The sequence below is a fragment of the Protopterus annectens genome, chromosome 11.part0, assembly GCF_019279795.1.
Source record: "Protopterus annectens isolate FY-2018-M chromosome 11.part0, PAN1.0, whole genome shotgun sequence".
Taxonomy (NCBI): domain Eukaryota; kingdom Metazoa; phylum Chordata; order Ceratodontiformes; family Protopteridae; genus Protopterus; species Protopterus annectens.
This window is the reverse complement of record NC_056745.1, coordinates 207,943,717-207,962,683: the sequence shown is the minus strand read 5'-3', so window position 1 is coordinate 207,962,683 and position 18,967 is coordinate 207,943,717. Positions and strand designations below refer to the sequence as shown.

General features: G+C 41.1%; 1 protein-coding gene across 1 annotated transcript in view; it reads right to left on the bottom strand.

The window, feature by feature from the left end:
• LOC122814921 (leukotriene A-4 hydrolase-like) overlaps positions 1 to 18,967 on the bottom strand; it is a 403,509-nt gene that overhangs the window by 15,421 nt on the left and 369,121 nt on the right. The window contains exon 18 of the mRNA XM_044087185.1: positions 17,216 to 17,320. Coding sequence (XP_043943120.1) covers positions 17,216 to 17,320 — 105 coding nt within the window. The remainder of the gene's footprint in view (positions 1 to 17,215; positions 17,321 to 18,967) is intronic.

Below are 18,967 nucleotides of genomic sequence, written 5' to 3'. Positions count from 1 at the left end.
AAGTACTTGGGACTCTGCAACAGAAGTGAGGAAGTTGCCTGTTCACAGGGAGGCAAAAGAGCCACACCTGAGGAATACCCCACTGATGTACTATGTCCAGAAACACCTCTCTGTGAAGCACCCATTCATAAGGTTGTGTCCTGGACCTGCTCCAGGAGTCTAAAACAATGTTGTGTTCTGCAGGGATGTAGACCACCTGAATGGTTACCCGATAGGCCTGAAGGGCTCATCTGCAAAGAAGATAAGACCTTGGGCCCACCAGCTTGTTGTTGTGCCACATGACTGTGATGTTGTCTGTAACTACCTTTACAAGACCTGGGGACTAAAGAGAACGGAAGGACTGTACAGCAAGAATAACCCCCTCATTTCTTTTACAATGATGTGGTCGATCTCTGATGAAGAGGCCATAAACCCTAAACCCTCAGCTTGTTGGAAGAGGCTTCCCAACCTAGACTGGAAACATCTGTGATCAGCTACCGAGTAGGGGTAGGAGTCTGAAAAGGCAGTCCCGGACTGAGGGAGATCTGCTGAATCCACCAATGAAGCTCTAGTTTGAGACAAGGAAGTAAGGGAACTAGAAACTCCAGAGGGTAGTAATGCTGGTGTCAAACCATCTTTAGGCACCTGTGAAGTCTCCTTATATGAATCTTGGCAAAGGGAGGAATGGGAATGGTAGATGCCATGAACCCCAGGACAGTACAGTTTTGTACCTACCATAAATGTAGATGTCCGATAGGTATGCATCTGCAGTCATCACATATGGGTTGTCCTGCCTCAGGCAGACCTTCGGTCAGCCGGATTCCAAAGTCTGGGTCCGGCATCGGCTGATGTCGCCCCTTCCCCGACGTCAGAGTGCCTGGGGTATAAAAGCGTCAGCTGACGCCATCTTCCTCAGTTTTTCTTGCCCCAGATGCCAGGTGCCCTCTAAGGAAGGCTAAATTTGGAGAAATGCAATAAATTCCAAACATGCACAAAAATATATATACATATATAAAAACAAATACACCATAATAGATAACCCCAGCTAGCTATGAGAGGGGAATGTACCCAAGAAATACCACAGAGGGGAAGGAGGGAGGGTAAACCTGACTGCAGATGCATACCTATCGGACATCTACATTTATGGTAGGTACAAAACTGTACTATGTCCTTCAAGGATGCATCTTCAGTCATCACATATGGGTAGAATACCATAGCCAATCTGGGGGTGGAGGATCTATGTAAAGGATGGTGTAGCTAAAATGCCCTGCAGGATTGCCGTAGCAAAGCCTGCTCTGGATCTGGAATATAAAGGTAAGTTGTAATGCTTGGAAAATGTATGCACGGAGCTTCATGTAGCAGCTTCTAAAATGTCCTTGGTAGCCACCCCTCTTAAGAAGGCTGTGGAGGTGGCTGTGGCTCTGGTCGAATGAGGTCTAATGTTAGCTGGCACAGTTTTTCCATGAAAGGAGTAACAGAAACTAATGCAATTCCCTATCCATTTTGAAATTGTCTGTTTTGAAATTGCTCTTCCTTGTGCACCAGCAGCATATGCTACAAACAACTGGTCTGTTTTTCTGTAATTTTTAGTTCTGTCCAAGTAGTAGCGCAACTGCCTGTGTATGTCCAGGGTGTGCAAAAGCTTTTCCCCTTTGTTTTGTGGATTTGGAAAGAAGGTAGGCAGGTGAATAGCTTGGTTTAATGAGACCCTAGATACCACCTTTGGCATAAATTAAGGATTGGTTCTCAATGAGACTCTGTCTTGATGAAAAATAAGAAATGGCTGTACTGCCATGAGGGCCTGTAACTCAGATACTCTTCTTGCTGAGGTTATGGCCAGAAGGAAGGCAGTCTTCCAAGAGAGGAACTGTAGTTCTGCAGATGCTGCTGGTTCAAAGGGAGGCAGTGTTAGTTTTTCTAACACGAAGTTAAGGTCCCAAGTAGGCACTGGTGGTTTCCTTGGAGGACTGATGTTCTTAATTCCTCTTAGAAACTGTCTTAGCAGAGGATGAGAGAAGACAGGTGGATCAGTATTGTACTCTGCTGAAATTGCTGAAGCATGAATTTTAATGGAAGAATAAGACAGGCCATTGTGGAGCATTTCTGCCAAATATTCCAGGATATGCGCCATGTTCATAACTGTTGCATCTAGGCCCTTTGAGGTGCTCCAGGTGTGAAATCTTTTCCATTTTGCTGAGTATGCCTTTCTTGTGGAAGGCCTGCGAGCTTCCATGATGATATCCTTCACTCTCTTGGATAGCTTATCCTGGTGATGGGTCAAGGTATTTTCCAGGCAGCTAGTTGTAATGTTTTCAGGTTGGAATGCAGAGTTTTGTAATTGTGCTGTGTCAGGAGAAGCGGCCATTGTGGCAGCAGCCATGGTTTTGTCTGTGACATGCTCTTTAGCAATGAGTACCAGTGCTGTCTTGGCCAGTCCGGAGCTATCAGAATCACTCTTGGCTGCTCTGCCCTGATCTTCAGTAAGACCTTGGTCATTAATGGAAGAGGTGGGAATGCATACACTGTTAGAGTTCTCCAAATGAAAGAGAGAGCGTCCACTTTCCATGCTTGTGGGTGGTATGTCCTTGAGCAGAATTTCTCCAGCTGATGATTGTGTGGGGAGGCAAAGAGGTCTATGTCTGGTCTCCCCCATGATTGTGTTATCTGATGGAAGATGTCTGGGTGCAGCATCCATTCGTGTGCATCCATGATGTTCCTGCTTAAGCTGTCCGCCAGTGTATTGTCCTTTCCTGGTACAAACTGGGATTGCAGCTGTATATTGAGAGTCAAGGAAAGTTCCCATAGATTCATTGCCAGTCTGCAAAGAGGGTAGGATGGGTGCCTCCTTGCTTGTTTATGTACCACATAACTGTTGTGTTGTCTGTCCTTATTAGCAGGTGGCCTTGATGTAGAAATAACTTGAAGGCCTCGATTGCATGTATCACTGCCAGCATTTCCTTTTGATTTATGTGCATGCGTAGCTCTTTTTGTGACCATAGTCCTTGAATGCATCTTCCTTCCATGTGCGCTCCCCATCCGTGGTCTGAAGCGTCCGTTGTAATGGTTTGGCTGGCTATTGGTTTGCTGAAGGGTAAACCCCTGTTTGACTGGCTTGCTTGAGCCCACCACAGAAATTCCCTTTGAAGGCATGGGATGAGTGGTATCAAAGTTTCCAAGCTGTGACTGTGCTGAGTCCATAAACTCCTTAGGTACCATTGGAGTTTCCTCATATGTAGCCTTGCTTGAGGAATCAGAAGAATGCAAGAAGCCATGTAACCCAAGGCCTGCAGGATTTTTCTTGCAGTCAGCTGAGTTTGTTTTGACAGGTTTGTGAAGTAATCGGGTAGTTGGTTTTGTTTTTCTTCTGTGAGGAAAGCCATTTGGGTGGTAGTGTCGAGATCCGCACCCAGAAAAGTTATTCTTTGGGATGGTACAAGTCTTGACTTGTGAATGTTGACTGTATATCCCAAGGCCTGAAGAAGATAGATGGCATAATTCAAGTGTTTTACCAAAATTTGTTGGCTGTCCGCTTGTATAAGGCAGTCGTCCAGATACGGGTATATTTGCATCCCCTGAAGTCTGCAGTGTGCGATTACTGATGCCAGGCATTTCGTGAATACTCTGGGCGCAGTAGATAAGCCAATGGGCAATGCTGAGAATTGATAATGCTCTGAACCTGCAAGAAATCTGAGGTGTCTTCTGCAGCTTTGTCTGATAGGGACATGCAGGTATGCCTCCTTGAGGTCCAGAGTTACCAGCCAAGACCCCTTGCCCAGCATGGGAAGGAGTTGCTGTAGAGTCAGCATTTTGAATTTTGGCACAATAAGATAAGTATTTAGTGCGGACAAGTAGAGAATAGGCCTCCATTGCTTTTCTTTTCTTGGAACAAGGAAGAGTCTGGAATAAAATCCTTGGCCTTGTTCTGCGAGAGGAACCTTTTCTATTGCTTTCATTTTCATTAAGTTGGAGATTTGTTTCAAAGCCGCTGCCCTTTGATTTGGTGGCAGGTCTGGCATGCCTTTTCTTTTTGGTAATGTGTGGAAATGGAACCTGTATCCTTTGTCTATTATTTGCAGTGTCCATTTGTCCCTTGTAATAATGTGCCAATTTTCTGAAAATAAGGAAAGCTTTCCGCCCAAAGGTGCTTTCAATTGAGCCCTGGTCGGCGGTGTCAAAGTAAAGTCATTGAGTCTGTCCTTGTGCAGCAGTTGTAGGCCCTGCACTACCTCTCTGGTTGGGAGACTGCCATTGACGTCCTCTGTAGGAGCCTCTAGTTTGCCCTCTACCTCTGGCACGCCTGTTCTTGCCTCTCTGAAATCTGTCTGTGTCTGGAAAGGACCAGTTCTTGGAAGGCCAATTTCTGCTGAATCTTGGTGGTTGGACTTGCATAAAATCTTTGACTGTTTGTACAGATTTTGCCTTTTCTTCAAATTTCTTTAAGACCTCCTGAGCAGTGGAGCCAAATAACTTTTGCTTTTCCAGTGGAGCATCCAGAAGCTTTGCTTTAACATGGTCTGGCAGAGATTGCTCCTTCAGCCAAGCATGCCTACATATGACTGCACCTGTCATAGCTGACCTACATGAAGCTTCCAATGCATCATAACCACACTGCAAGAAATGGTTGTTAACCTGTTGAGAGTTATGTACCAGATCCTGAAGTGATTTGCGATCTAGGGGTTCAGGTGAAGACAGCTTTTTATGCAGTTCATCTAACAAATATTCTTGGTACTGTATCATATGAAATTGACAGTTTAAAGCCCTCATAGAAAGGGTAGCAGAAGTATACACTTTTTTACCCCATCGCTCTAAAGCCCTGGACTCCCTTTCAGAGGGGAGTGGACTTTTCGTAGTGACAGCTGCAATCCCTTTAGGACCCTGGGAAATAGTTTCTGGATCAGCAGAGTGGGCCTTGTAAAGGAAAAGATGTGATTCCGGGACCCTGTAGTACCTATCGGGTTTGGCAGGAGCCGGAGGGAGAGTGTCAGGGGTTGTGCTAGATTCAGAATACACATCATCAATGACATTCAAAACAGGGGGAATAGCCAAAGGTCTATGCTGAGGCAAATGTAAGAAGGTCCTTAATCTCTTCCTGGAATCAAAGAATTCCTGGCCCTGCCATTGGAAATGCTCCCTCATAGTGTGCAGAGTTTCCCCAAAAGACAGTTCTTCAGGAGGGGAGGCCGAAGGGATAGGTTCCTCTGTATCTGAATCCTCGTAGGCCGAAAAAGCCTCCTCCTGGTAGTCCGAGAGAGCAGAGCCATCAGAGGCCTCATCAGAGGGAAGGGAATCAGAGGGCTCAACCCTGGGCCTTTTTTCTGTAGGAGGTTGAGAGCCCCTGTCAGGATGAGGCTGAGAGCCCCTAATTAATGAAATAAGGTCCTCTGCAAGACTAAGGATCTGAGAACCTGTAGTGGGTCCCTGAGGGATAACCCTGGGAGGCATAGATTTTGAGAGTTTAGCAGCTTTAGCCCTAGAAAATGCCTTAATAGACATGGATGCAGGAGGCCTGGCTGCACCACGTGCTGGTGTAGTTTTGTCTAAGGGAATGGTGTCGGAAGGTTCCTGGACACCAGATTCCAATGGAGATTCAACAACCGATACAGTAGTGGCCTCCGGGGCCGAGGTTGTCGGTTGTACGGTTTCGGTGGACGGTAGTACCAAGGACTCGGTTTCAGCCGAGACCGAGACACACGCGTTAGGCCTGGCCGTGGTTTCAGCCGAAACCGCGGACCGCGTGTGTCGGTCCTTGTCCTTCCGTTTCTTTATTAAATGTGAAGTCGGAGTCGCCGACGGCAATTTGTAAGCAAAACTAGCCCCAAAAAATTCCTCTGCAAACTCCGACCGACGTCTTAGAGTGCGTCGGTTGAAGGAAGCACAGGTAGAACAGGCCGAGACATCGTGGTCTGGGCCTAGGCAAGGTAGGCAGTAAGAGTGGAAATCCTCATGAGGTATTTGTTTCCCACAAGTTAAGCAATTATTAATCTTATCTGACATCGGCTGAGGCAAAAAAGAGTCCCCAACGGGGTACTTAGCTTTTGAAGTCTTCGGTTTAGCTGAATTACAGGAGCTGGCCGACCGGCACTTGCGAACTGCTTCTGCTTCGGGCACCACGCGGCAAGAAAGACTGAGGAAGATGGCGTCGGCTGACGCTTTTATACCCCAGGCGCTCTGACGTCGGGGAAGGGGCGACATCAGCCGACGCCGGGCCCAGACTTTGGAATCCGGCCGACCGAAGGGCTGCCTGAGGCAGGACAACCCATATGTGATGACTGCAGATGCATCCTTGAAGGACATCCTCACATTCCCATGCAGAAATGACAGGAAGTGAAATTGGAGACTGAAAGCAGGTTGTTAGAGACAGGATCTGGAGGAAAGTAAGAGCAGCCAACACTGGAATGGTTTGGATTCTGCAACCCAGGAAAACATGGTCTTGAGAAGGAATCAGATTTGACTTCTGACTGATGGTTAATCCGAGAATGTGCAGAAGGATAATGGTGAAGTTCAGATTCTAGAAAAGCCTGGATTGACAGGGAGCCTGAAGAAGCAGGTCATCCAGATATGGGAATACCTGGATTCCCTGAAGCCTGCAAAAAGCTAAGACAGGGGCCACACATTTGGTAAACATCCATGAGCCCATAGAAAGACCAAAGGGCAAAGCAGAGAACTGAAAATGAGAGGAAGAAATAGAGAAATGTAAAAACCTTGCAAACAGAGGGTGACTAGGAATTTGAAGATAGATGTCCTTTAGATCTAGGGAGACCAGAAAGACCTGTGGAAGTAAGAAGAGGAACAGTCATGAGGGGAAGCATCCAGAAGGAAGGAATCTTTAGAAATGTATTTATAACAGAGAGGTGTAGGACTGGTCTTCAACATTCCTCTTTTCTGGGAAACAACCATTCTGGAGTAAAATCCTGTTCCTCTTTGGGATACTGGAATGAGTAGATTGGTGTCCTGACCCAGTAATCCTTCAGAACGTCAGATTCCAGTAAAATGACGAAGTAAGTCTGGAGGAGGTTTAGGAAGACCCAGGAAAGGGGGGGAAGGGATTTCCATACCATAAAAAATGCGATGGATAATGGACAAAAACCCAGAAGTCTGAAGTTATCTGCTGCCGAACAGGGAAAGACAGGGAAAGTCTGAATGACAGAGAGATCTGGCCGACGAGAAGGGGAGAAAGTATGTCAGATGAAGGCAGATTTATCCTGAAAAAGAGGTTTTCAAGTTTTAAAGGTTTGGGTGGGTTTATCAGAAAATATACGCTTAAGATCTCTCTTCCCCTTAGAAGGCTGATAAGGCTGCCTATGCACAAAGGGATGGGAGGGTGGCCTAATGGTTAAGGTGTTTGCCTTACAAACACAAGGTGCAGGGTTTGAGTCTCATAAGGAATAATTGGCTAGGCTTAAAATGGCTTGCAAGGGCAGTTAGCCTAGTACAAATCTATGAACCTATGAACCTATGAACCAAAGGTAGATTTAGAAGGATAGTTTCTCTGAAATGTGGGTATGGGAGAAGCAAAAATTTGTTTAAGATCCTGCATCACTTTACCTTTGTCTTATAGAGTCTTAAACAAGTCAGCAGTAGCTGTACCAACAAAATTCTGATTACCCAAAAGAGCATCTAGGAGCTTGGTCTTAATATCATCAGGTAAAGCCTGGGGGCCAAACCAAGAGTACCTCCTCATAACTGAATTAGAAACAACAACTCTAGAGGTTGCATCAGCTGCATCATAACTACATTTGATAGAGTGAAGGGCAACCTGAGAGGGCAGCAGTCTTCCCTTCAGAGTCATGAAGATCAGACCACCACCCCCCCACCCCCCCGCCAAAGTTGTGACAAAATGGCCAAAACATATCTGGTCATATAAGTCTGACAATTATTATCACTGAAGGTCAGAGTCATAGAAGTGTACACTTTTTCCCCAGCCTCTCCATAGGCCGGCTGTCTTCAGAAGGAAGAGGTTTGGAAGTGGGCAAAAGCTTGGATGGCTTGTCATCAGAAAGAGAAACCACAGCAAAGTCTGAAGGACACTTGTAGAAGTACTTAAAGGCCTCAAGCATCTTATAAAAATGGAAAGGCTTCTTGAAGACTGGAGGCTGGGATTCAGAAGCCAAACAGGCAGCTGCAAATGTGTCCAACAAGGCATTCAGTAGGGGGGAGGTTTAGGAGATTCCATCTACAACAGCTCACAATACCTCTTTTGAATAGAGACTTGCAAGCAATCCCACTTAAAACGTTTCATAATCCGAGCTACTGTGTTCTCAAAGTACAACTCTTCAAAGGGAGAGTCATAACTCAAGTAATTCTCTTCCTCAGACCCACACTCCAAAGGAGAGGTAATTTGAGAGGAGTAGGCCAACAACTCATCCCCTGAATCCACCTCCTCATCTGAAGAATCAGACTCCATAGTCCTTTGGGTGGGAGTACAGGACCAAGGAGAAACAGGAACAGACATCCTCTGAGGTGGTACTAAGAACATCAGGGCATTGAACAAGCCCTGGGTAAAGTCCTGTCATTGCCTGGGCTTAATTTTTGCTTCTTCAGTGGGATGTCAGCTTTGACCAACCTAGGAAGCTCGGAGTCATACCTACAATCAATAAGGGTACAAGGGACCTCTTCCCTAACCACAATGTGGGGAACCCCAGGCACTTTGGAAATGATCAGCTGCAGTTCCCCCTTAACATCTGTAGCACACTTTTGGATTGCCTCAGAGGATGTGTGAGAAATCGGTTCCATGTCAGCCCCCAATAAGGTCAATGCAGAGGAAATCTGCGTCGGCACTTGACAGTCTTTAGGGTCTTAACTTGTGTCGAGAGAGAGATGTCCGGCAAAGGCAGGACAGTATTAGAGTCAGACTGACACTTTTTGGTTCTCCTTTTAAGAGATGTCTGTACCTCAGGGCAGCCTGATTCGGCCATGGTACCCAGAGTCAAAAGTCAGAGATGGTTCTCAAGATAAATGGATAAAAAGGACAGATGGCTGTGAAGTATTTTGAGAACAAACTCCTGACAAATAGTACACTGGGTATGACCTTGTGATGCTCCAAAGCAGAATACACACTTCCCCGACAGTCTTTATGGGGAATCTGCATCCCACACCGATATTTTCTCTTCCTGGATGACATAAATCCTAAGTACAGAAGAAAAAGAATGGTGTACTTACCTGTAAATAGCTCGATAAAAATTCAAACTTTTACAGCATGCCACCCTTAGCATTCATTTTCCACTTGGAGTGAAAACCTATATTGACCCAGATCAAGCCCAAGTGGACCTGAGCAAGAGAAAAATGGATACTGGAGAGGGACATTATGGATCACAGGATTAGGCTGATGTTGGAGAAAACAGTAAGGAAGAGCAAAGCATTGATGATGTTGGCCTTAGATGTAGAGAAGACATTTGACAAGAGTATGCTGGGGCTTCTTGCAGGAAACTGAATAAAGTGAGAATATCATCTAAATGGACAGAGATGACTACATGGATGTATGCGGCTTAAAAAGAAAAAATAAAATGGGCAGATGGTCTGTGAGAGGAGATAGGCGTAATGAGGGGCACCCAGCTGGGATATCCATTACCCCCCCACTATTATCTGCAATACAAATGGGACCTTTTGCACAAAGAATTGGACAGGGTGGGATAAAGGGATAAGACTCGGAAGGTCAACACGAGAAAAAAGCACTGTTCGCAGATGATGTTCTGACACATTTGTCTAATCCAGATACGGATATGCAGGCACTATTTAGAGAGAACACCCTTTGGTGAAATTTCTGGCTATAAAATAAATATAAAACCAAAGCCATCACTATTAATTATACTCCAACACACTATTTAGGGTTGTAGAACAGGCGGGATGCTCAACAAGTGGCTGAGGAAATGTGGGAAGGGACAGTGGGAAAGATAACAAATATAAGGAGATGGAAAACGATACACATGGAGGAAAACCATACAGTTCAAGCTGGAAAAACGTCTGTGCTCCCTTTGATACTTTATGCCAGTCTTATCTGTATAACCTGCAGACATCACTATGGAACAAACTATTTAAGGAAACCAAGGAATGTTGGGGGAAGAGTGAAAAGTGGTGGGATACAATGGGAGAGAGTTAAACAGCCATATGAAACTGGGGGGATAGATATAGCAGACTTAGAAGCATACCATAATGCAGCACCACAGATTGACTGCAGCAATGCAGGTTGAGAGCTACACAGGGAAATGGAAGGGCACAAAAAGGTTAGAATAGGGAATGCAGAAGATAATCACAGAATACTTGTTTGGAATTATATAGAAAAATGTACAAAGGAGAATATCACAGGACAATTTGTTTGTGATGTCATTAAGAGTATGCTGAACAAGAAAAGCATGAAGCCAGGGTTATGCATGTTACTATCCAATAGGCAGTTATTAGCTGAACCAAGCATCAGGCACAGGGAGATCTTGAACGTACGTAGAAAGAAGAGAATGCAGTCAAGATGTTGGAATCAGTTACTACATGCAGAGGTGGTTAAGAACTGGCAGAGATCTAAACAAGAACTTTAGTTAGAGGAAAAAGTTTGCCTGGACTGTCTAGGGTTAGTGGAAAATTTTGAAACAAACTGTTTGAATGCATAAAAAATTTTTAACATCACGGTCTACGCACACAACGTCAGAAAGATCTATTTCCATAAGAATAAGATACTTCATTAAGATAAGAGCCAAAAAATATAAGAAATGAAAAAGAGGTCAAACTGCAACTTTGAAAACTGAAATAAGCAAGCTGGACAAACAAATTAAGCATAGCGTAAGACAAGATCAAGAACAATTTGAAGAAATTTTCTATAAAGATATTGAGCATAATAGCAAACAATTTTATAGATACATAATATATGGTAGGACTAAAAATATACAAAATGATAAACTGTATGTACATTCTAAAGGTTATTCATAGGCACAACCGATTATAGAAATATTTTCAAAATCTTATGTAAAACAGTTTGGCTCCACAACAATAAGTTGTCCTAGTGATATCCAGGTAACCTCAGATACTGGAATCAAATTAGATTACATTGAAAAAGAACTTTGCAAAACTAGATCCAAACAAAGTTCAGGGAGGAGATGGAATGAGTAATAATGACCTGAGAACACTTCAGCAAGAACTTACAGTACACACTCACAATAAAGAAAATAATATAAGAAAGAGGGAATACAGAAAAGAAGATTAGTAAAGTAGAAGTTAAAAAAAAAATAGAAGGTGACGTTATGAAGTGCCTGCAAAGTGAAGGGTTTGGTGTAGAAGGTTTAACACAGGTTACATCACAGCAAGATGGAGAGAGTCCAAAAAGTAAGGAGAAGCAGGAAGATCAGAAGACATCTGAAGAAGAAATATGGACATGGGAAAGAAAAAGAGATTTAATATAGTGTAGTATTTATGCAAAGGGGAAAGCAAATCTAAACACAAATAAATCCAGGAACGATAACCCGATCAGGTAAAACAGCAAAAAGTCACGGCCACAGACCAAGGTAATGTGAACAAAACTTATTTAATGCGACAATAAAATCCACACATTCGTCAGCAAAGCATAAAATCCAAGTCAAATCAAGCGCTTTCACCCAGGACCTCCCGGGCTTTATCAAGATACAGAATAACATTTTGACTTGCCTTTTATACAGCTTTCCAATAAAGCTCATTAGTGCTGATTAATAAATTAATTGATTAACCAATAAGAAACTTCTTCCCAATAAATAAAAATTCATTTTAACTTCTTAACATATGTTATTAAAGGACTAATAAGAAATACAAACCTACTTCTATTGAATTTCAAAGATATTATCATTATAAATTTATATTACACTATTTAACATTATATCTTGCTAATATCCCTAACTAAAAACACTACACAGATCCATACATACAAAATCTATATAAAAAATACGTAATAAAATACATTGAAAAAACCTGACAAACATAGTCCGTGGAATTAGATGCATATATTATTTATTGGGAAGAAGTTTCTTATTGGTTAATCAATTAATTTATTAATCAGCACTAATGAGCTTTATTGGAAAGCTGTATAAAAGGCAAGTCAAAATGTTATTCTGTATCTTGATAAAGCCCGGGAGGGTCCTGGGTGAAAGCGCTTGATTTGACTCAGAAAGCAAATCTAACCAATACAAAAAGAGCAGCACCAAAAATATTTGAAGAGAAAAACAGGCAAAGAAATCCAGAGATGGAAAACTTTATAATACAAAAAATAAGAAGACAAAGAGGAAAAGTAGAAAAGAAGATTAGTAATGGAGAAGTTAAAGAAACAGAAAATGAGGTTATGGAGTACCTGTGAAGTGAAAGATTCAGTGAAGAAAATCAAATTCAGAAAGCACCACAACAGGATAGAGCAATGGCTATCCAAATTAAGGGGAAACCAGTGGAACGGGAAGTAACTGGTCAGGTGCCATATGAAAACATTTTGAAGCCTTCCACAGGAAACCAGTATAAACGTTCACTTGAAGGTGGGCAGTAAGGGAAGGAACAGGAAACTGTGGAAACTCTGACGCAGTCAATGGTGAGGAGTGATGGGCCAGTAAATTCCCATATGACAGAGCAACGGATGGCACAGGATGAAACTGAAGAGAATGTGCCACAGGAAGCTGCTACAGAACTTTCTATAGAATACCTGCAAGAAATGGAAAATAAGAAATGTCCCTCAATTTAGAAAACGAGCTAAGAAAAAAGTTGTTTGATTTAATAGAGCTAGCCATATTAAGATCAATGAAAGAGACTGCAGAAGGTCAATAAAACCCAAAAAGCCAGAAGTTTGATAAAACATATGAACACAGTAAGTAGGACTGTCCATAGGGATCCATGTGATATAACAGAAGTAAACAGGATATATTATTGTGCAGCTGAATTAATAACTGATAAAGTTCGACCACAAGAACACAGGGTAGTGAGGGAAAGGAAGGGGAAAATTGAATACCATCATGGAAGTATAGAATAGAGAAAAATATAAAGTAATTAAGACAAGAAGTGTCACTGTTAGACAAATACAGAAAAGGGAACAGATCAACAAAAATACTAAGAAAGATAGACGTAATAAAAGCAATGCGTAGTATTAGAACAGACCAGGATCTATTATGCACTATCAGAAATAAGCTAAAAAATCTCAGCACAGACAGAAAAATTTAGAAGATACACAGATAAATACAAAGGAAAAGAACAAAATAAGCAATTTACTGATGACCCAAAAAAGTTCTACTGATAGTTGCGAAATAAGGTAGAATTAACTGAAAGACCACCAAAAAAAAGAAGAAATAGATACATTTTGGAGAAGTATTTATGAAGATCCTGTCTAACATAACAAAGATGCTAAAGGGATAGAAGTAAAAAAAAAAAAACGTAAGAAATTTAAATGTACAGGATATGACATGGGATGAAGTAACAGCCAGAGAGACTGAAACAAAGTTAAGAAAAGTCTCAAATTGGAAAACCCAGACAGAGTTTATAGTCATTTAGAAGAAAACTCAATTATGGCAGTAGAACAAAAGGGCAATAAAAGAAAGTCATATGGGACAAAGGATCATTTGTTGTTAAATAAAGTCATAGTGGAGAAGTATAGAAAGGGGAAGAATCCAAGTATGGCATGGATTGACTACAAAAAAGCACTCTGATAGTATCTCACATTCATGGATAAAAGAGTGCTTAAAAATGTATAAGATGCACCCTACTCTGATTGACTACATTACAGTAACCATGAAACAGTGGCAGACCACTTTGCAATTAAGCCATGATAGAGGACAAATTATTACTCCAGGGATAAAATTTCAAAGGGGGATATTCCAGGGTTACTCTCTGTCACTGTTGCTATTCTGCCTTGCCTTTAACTCATTAAGCTGTCTACTTTAACAGATTAGGCCATGGCTATAATTTGGCTCCTATAAAACAACAAAGTGTAAAGACTTCTCATCTTCTCCTTGCCGATGATTTAAAGCTCATCAGGTGAGGAACTGAAAGCACAACTGCAAGTTGTCAAAACTTTTTCAGATGATATAAGAATGTCACTTGGTCTTGATAAATGTGCAAAAGCAACCTTTAAGGCAGGAAAACTGCAGGACCAAGAAAACATCAGTTTGGGACAAGAATTTGATATAAAAGAACTTGAGCAAGAGGGAGTGTATAAATATTTGGGAACTGATGAAGGATCAGCAATAAAACATGAGCAAATGTGAATAAAACTTAGTAAGGAATACTTTAGAAAACAAAGTAATCCTGAAAACAGAGCTGACATCTAGAAACAAAATCCAAGCTATAAACCAATTCGCTCTTCCTGTCCTAACTTACAGTTTTGAAGTGACTGACTCACCCCAAAACGTGTTGGATAGTTTAGATAGGAAAACAAGGAGGCTTTGTGCTCACCAAAGGATTTATAAAAATCAGTGCATACCAAGATAATATATTCCTTATTCCGAAGGAGGAATGGGCCTCCTTGAAATTGATTACATGCATAGATCTGCAATTGTGGGATTATTCCACACATATCTACTGACCTTACAAGACCCAGACATAGTGAAAGTTTTGAAATATAAGGAGAATAAATCTAAGATGACTTCTCTGCTTAATCTACCAGCAGCATAGTGGCGTCAAGCAGAAATGGAAATCAAACCAGAAATAGATAAAAATCAGGCAGTAACTGAATGTGCCAAAAAACAAAAGAAAGACTATAAGGTGAAGGACCAGATGAGAAGACAAGAAAATGTGGAAAATGCATAAATATAGTTGCAAGTATAGAAAACTTCTGGAAGAACCTCATGTTGATCAGGAATGAACACAGGACTGGTTAAAGAGAGGCAAATTCAAATCAAGAGATGAAAGGTTAATATTGGCAGCCCAAGATAGTGGGCTACGTACACACTGGCTTACAAAGTCCATTGAACATGTGGGAGAAACAGACAAATGTAGGTTTTGTAAAACCGGATTGGAAATATTCGCACACCTCGTTGCTGGTTGCATCATACTAATGGCAGAAGGACTGTGTATAGAAAGACATAACAACGTGTCAAGACTGTTGCACTAGGGATTTTGCAAACATTATGGTACTGAAGTTGCTGAAAAACACTAGAAACATGAGCCACAAAGCATCATAGAAAATGATGAAGTCTAAATCACATGGGCTCACCCATTACCAACCGTTCAAAAGACAAATGATAGAAAACCAGATATAGTGGTCCATGAAAATAAGACAGAAGTAGCATCAATCATTGAAATAGCCACACCCAGTGATTACAGTGTGTTGCGTATAGAGACACACAAAGTCATAAAATACCAGGACTTGCAGGCAGAAACAAGTGCAATGTGGAAGAAAGATACTCATACAGTTCCAATAGTAGTAGGAGCAATGGGTCTTATAAAAAAATAATCTATAATCTTATTTAGACAGGTTACCAATACATATAACCCCATATAAATTGCAGGAGGAGTCATTACTGAGCACATTGCAGGTGCTGTGAAGAGCACTTCTGGCTGACATCAAAGATTGAAACAATACTAATTCCATGAACTTTAATCGTACTTTGACTTAGGAATGGGGTCCATTCCAGTCATGGTATAAGAAACCCAAAAGACTTGGAGGAATTAAAAAAAGGGAGATACCATTACATTTATTATTTACTAGGTCGTATAAATATGGGGAGATTTCTCAAGATTGGAGACATGCACTTATTAAACCTGTATTTAATGGTAAGCAAAGTAAGACAAACCAGGAATCGTACAGACTCTTAAGTCTACTTTCATGTTGTGGAAAAATAATGCAGAAAGCAATATTGGATAAATTATTGTCAGAAATGGAAAGGTTGGGACATGAAACTCTATGCTTACCTGCATGTGTTGATAACAGATCTATTACCACCTGTAACATGATGTTCTAGAACTATATAACAGCTATGAATGAAAAATTGTGCTGTGATGTAATTTACATAGATTTAACTTCAGCATTAGACAAGGTTATATACAAAACACTGATCAATAAATTAGAACCAAGTATTAATGTACTCTTGATAAGGTGGATAGCTGCATGTCTTACAAACAGGACATCGCAAGCATCATACAGCAATTGGACAGTTGAAATTCTTGGTTCTAGTCAGGGTGTCCCACAGGGCTCTGTCCTAGACCATACTTGTTTAGATTGTATCTTTCAGATCTGTTTCATTTGAGGTGTTCTACAGTCTGTATGGAGATGACTTGAAATTGGGTAAACTGATTACACGTGTTATAGATTGGGCATGCCTGCAAAAGAACTTTACCAGCATGACCATTTAGGAACAGGAGAATAATATGCTGATAAACACATCAAAAGCTAAGCATATGAGATATTGGAGATAAACTGAAAGGTAAATATTTAATACAGCATGCAGTGATTGAAACTTTAGATTAATTTAAAGACCTGGTTGCATGGGTAGATTTGGCTTTAAGTTTTTCTAAACGTATCAACCAACTGGTTAATGACAGTTATAGAACTATAGGCTGTATAAAAAGATTTATAAAATCTAGGAAATCAGAAATGATGAAGTCACTGTTTGTTAGTTACATTCGACATGAACTTGAGTATGGAATAACAATATGGAAACCTTTAAGAAAATAAGCAAGAGTAAACTGGAAAAATAAAACAATGGAAATATACCAAGGGCATCCATGGAGGTGAAAATTGAAGTTATGTTGAAAGCCTAAAATATCTGATTCTGTACAGCATCTCATATAGATATTTAAGAGAAGGCCTTAGTCAGGTATATTGATTATTTAGAGACAACTACCTTTGGGAATGTTTGTGGTTATCAAAACGTACTAGAGAATCATCAGACAACCTATGTAGAAGATTCTACAGGAATGAGACGTGTGCTAATTGGTTCTCTGAGAGAGCAGCTGATACATGGAATATACTACCAAGTTACATTAAAGCAAGCACTAGTGGAGATATTTTTAAGAACAGCCAGGATACTTACTCTGGGAACAACTGTTTTGGTATACTGGCAAGCTAGAAAGGCATCAATGCCAGTGCTTGAAATATATGTATGTATGTATCTTTAAATTTCTTTCGAATAGTAATTGTAAACATTACATTTATTTGGTCAAAAATAATTTGGTTCAAGTTTAGTAAGAATAAATTACTAAAAACAGATAGTGCAGTCATTTTCAATGCTACAAGATCACATGTATACACACTACATTACTGTAATACTACAGGTGAATTCAATTGCAAAAAAAAAAAAAAAAATGTGCTTGCCTGAAAAGTGGTCGAGTAAATTTCATTCTGCCTTGTTCTGTGGCCATCTTCAAGGCTAAAGGAACAGCTTCTTCCCACTTAGCTCGAATGCAGAGTCGTAACCACCTGCAACAAACCAAAACAAAAATACATGCATTTATACAAACCTCTGCTTTTTTTAATCTGTGATTTTATACAAACCAATATTTTTATGTGCTATACTACAATAAATGTAATGGTCCCCCAAAATAAGACAATAAAGTTAACCTACCAGAATAACAAAGGCTACAGTGTTAATTGTAGACCTTAGAAATAAAAGCTTAATGGCCAACTAAGTCTACCCAGGTAAAAGAAAATCTTTGATAGGTCAGGCATCTTCTGACCATCTAGAAGTCTCAAAGATACTAAAGCAAATTTGAAAAGCTGACTGTTTAACAACATTAGCAGCTGCTGAGTGATTGCTGTTTCATAGCTGTTGTAATACAACCATCACGTGTGTCTGTGACAGTTAATGACCAGGATTACTTGCGTCTGTGACAGCTAATGACCAGGAATTGCAACCATCACTTGTGTCTGTGACAGCTAATGACCAGGATCACCTGTGTCTGTGACAGCTAATGACCAGGAATTACAACCATCACTTGTGTCTGTGATAGCTAATGACCAGGATCACTTGTGTCTTTGACAGCTAATGACCGGGAATTACAACCATCACTTGCGTTTGTGACAGCTAATGAACCGGATCACTTGTTGACCAGGAATTACAACCATCACTTGTGTCTGTGACAGCTAATGACCAGGATCACTTGTGTCTGTGACAGCTAATGACCAGGAATTACAACCATCACTTGTGTCTGTGACAGCTAATGACCAGGATCACTTGTGTCTGTGACAGCTAATGACCAGGAATAAGACTACACACATCTGAGAATAAACTTCAAGTAAAAGGGCAGGTAACAGATGGTACAAGGCTGGTTCCAGGCATGCAAGCATCGCAGGCTCATTGTCAAGGTACAAGATTGACACCCATCAGTTCATACAGCACATTGAAAATGCCATGCACATCTGAAAAGGGGAAGGGGCAGCAAATTAAAAAAAAAAAAAAAAATGCAGCATCCTTTCATGGGTTCATAGGTAGGTACTAGGCTATCAGCCCAAGGGCCTACGTAAGCCTAGCCAACAAGGTTCCCTGGCTTACGCCACCCAAGAAAGTGTAAATCTAGTAACTGAGGCACCACCAGAGGCCAAACGACATATCGTATTATGTTTTCCCTGAGCAGAGATTGAAATGGGTCCAATCAGATCAGTGCTTTACCCCAGTTAACAAATTCAAAACAAAACTGATTTTTTGACAAGGTCATAGAAGGTTTGGATAAGGGTTAGACTGTCCATAGAACCTACTTTAACTCTGCTAAAGCCTTTGATACCATTCCCCACACAGACATCATAAACTCTCTAATCCCAGCATTAAACATTACATTGTCCACTGGACAGGAAACTATTTTATGGACTAATCTCGACAGGAAACTCTTTTATGGATTAATCTCATGTAGTCCACACAGACGTTGCATTCTCTACCCATAGAAACATTACTAGCAGCAGCTGAAAACATTCAGTGCTGCCTCCTCTCCTGTTTGGGATTTATGTCTCACAAGTAAAATCAAGCATTCAAAGTCTATGGGCATCCAAGACTGGGGAGGACTGCAACGTAGATACTGTTGCCAGCTCATCCAAAGATGCCAAATTTGTCCAGCAAGATCTAGATCGTACCTA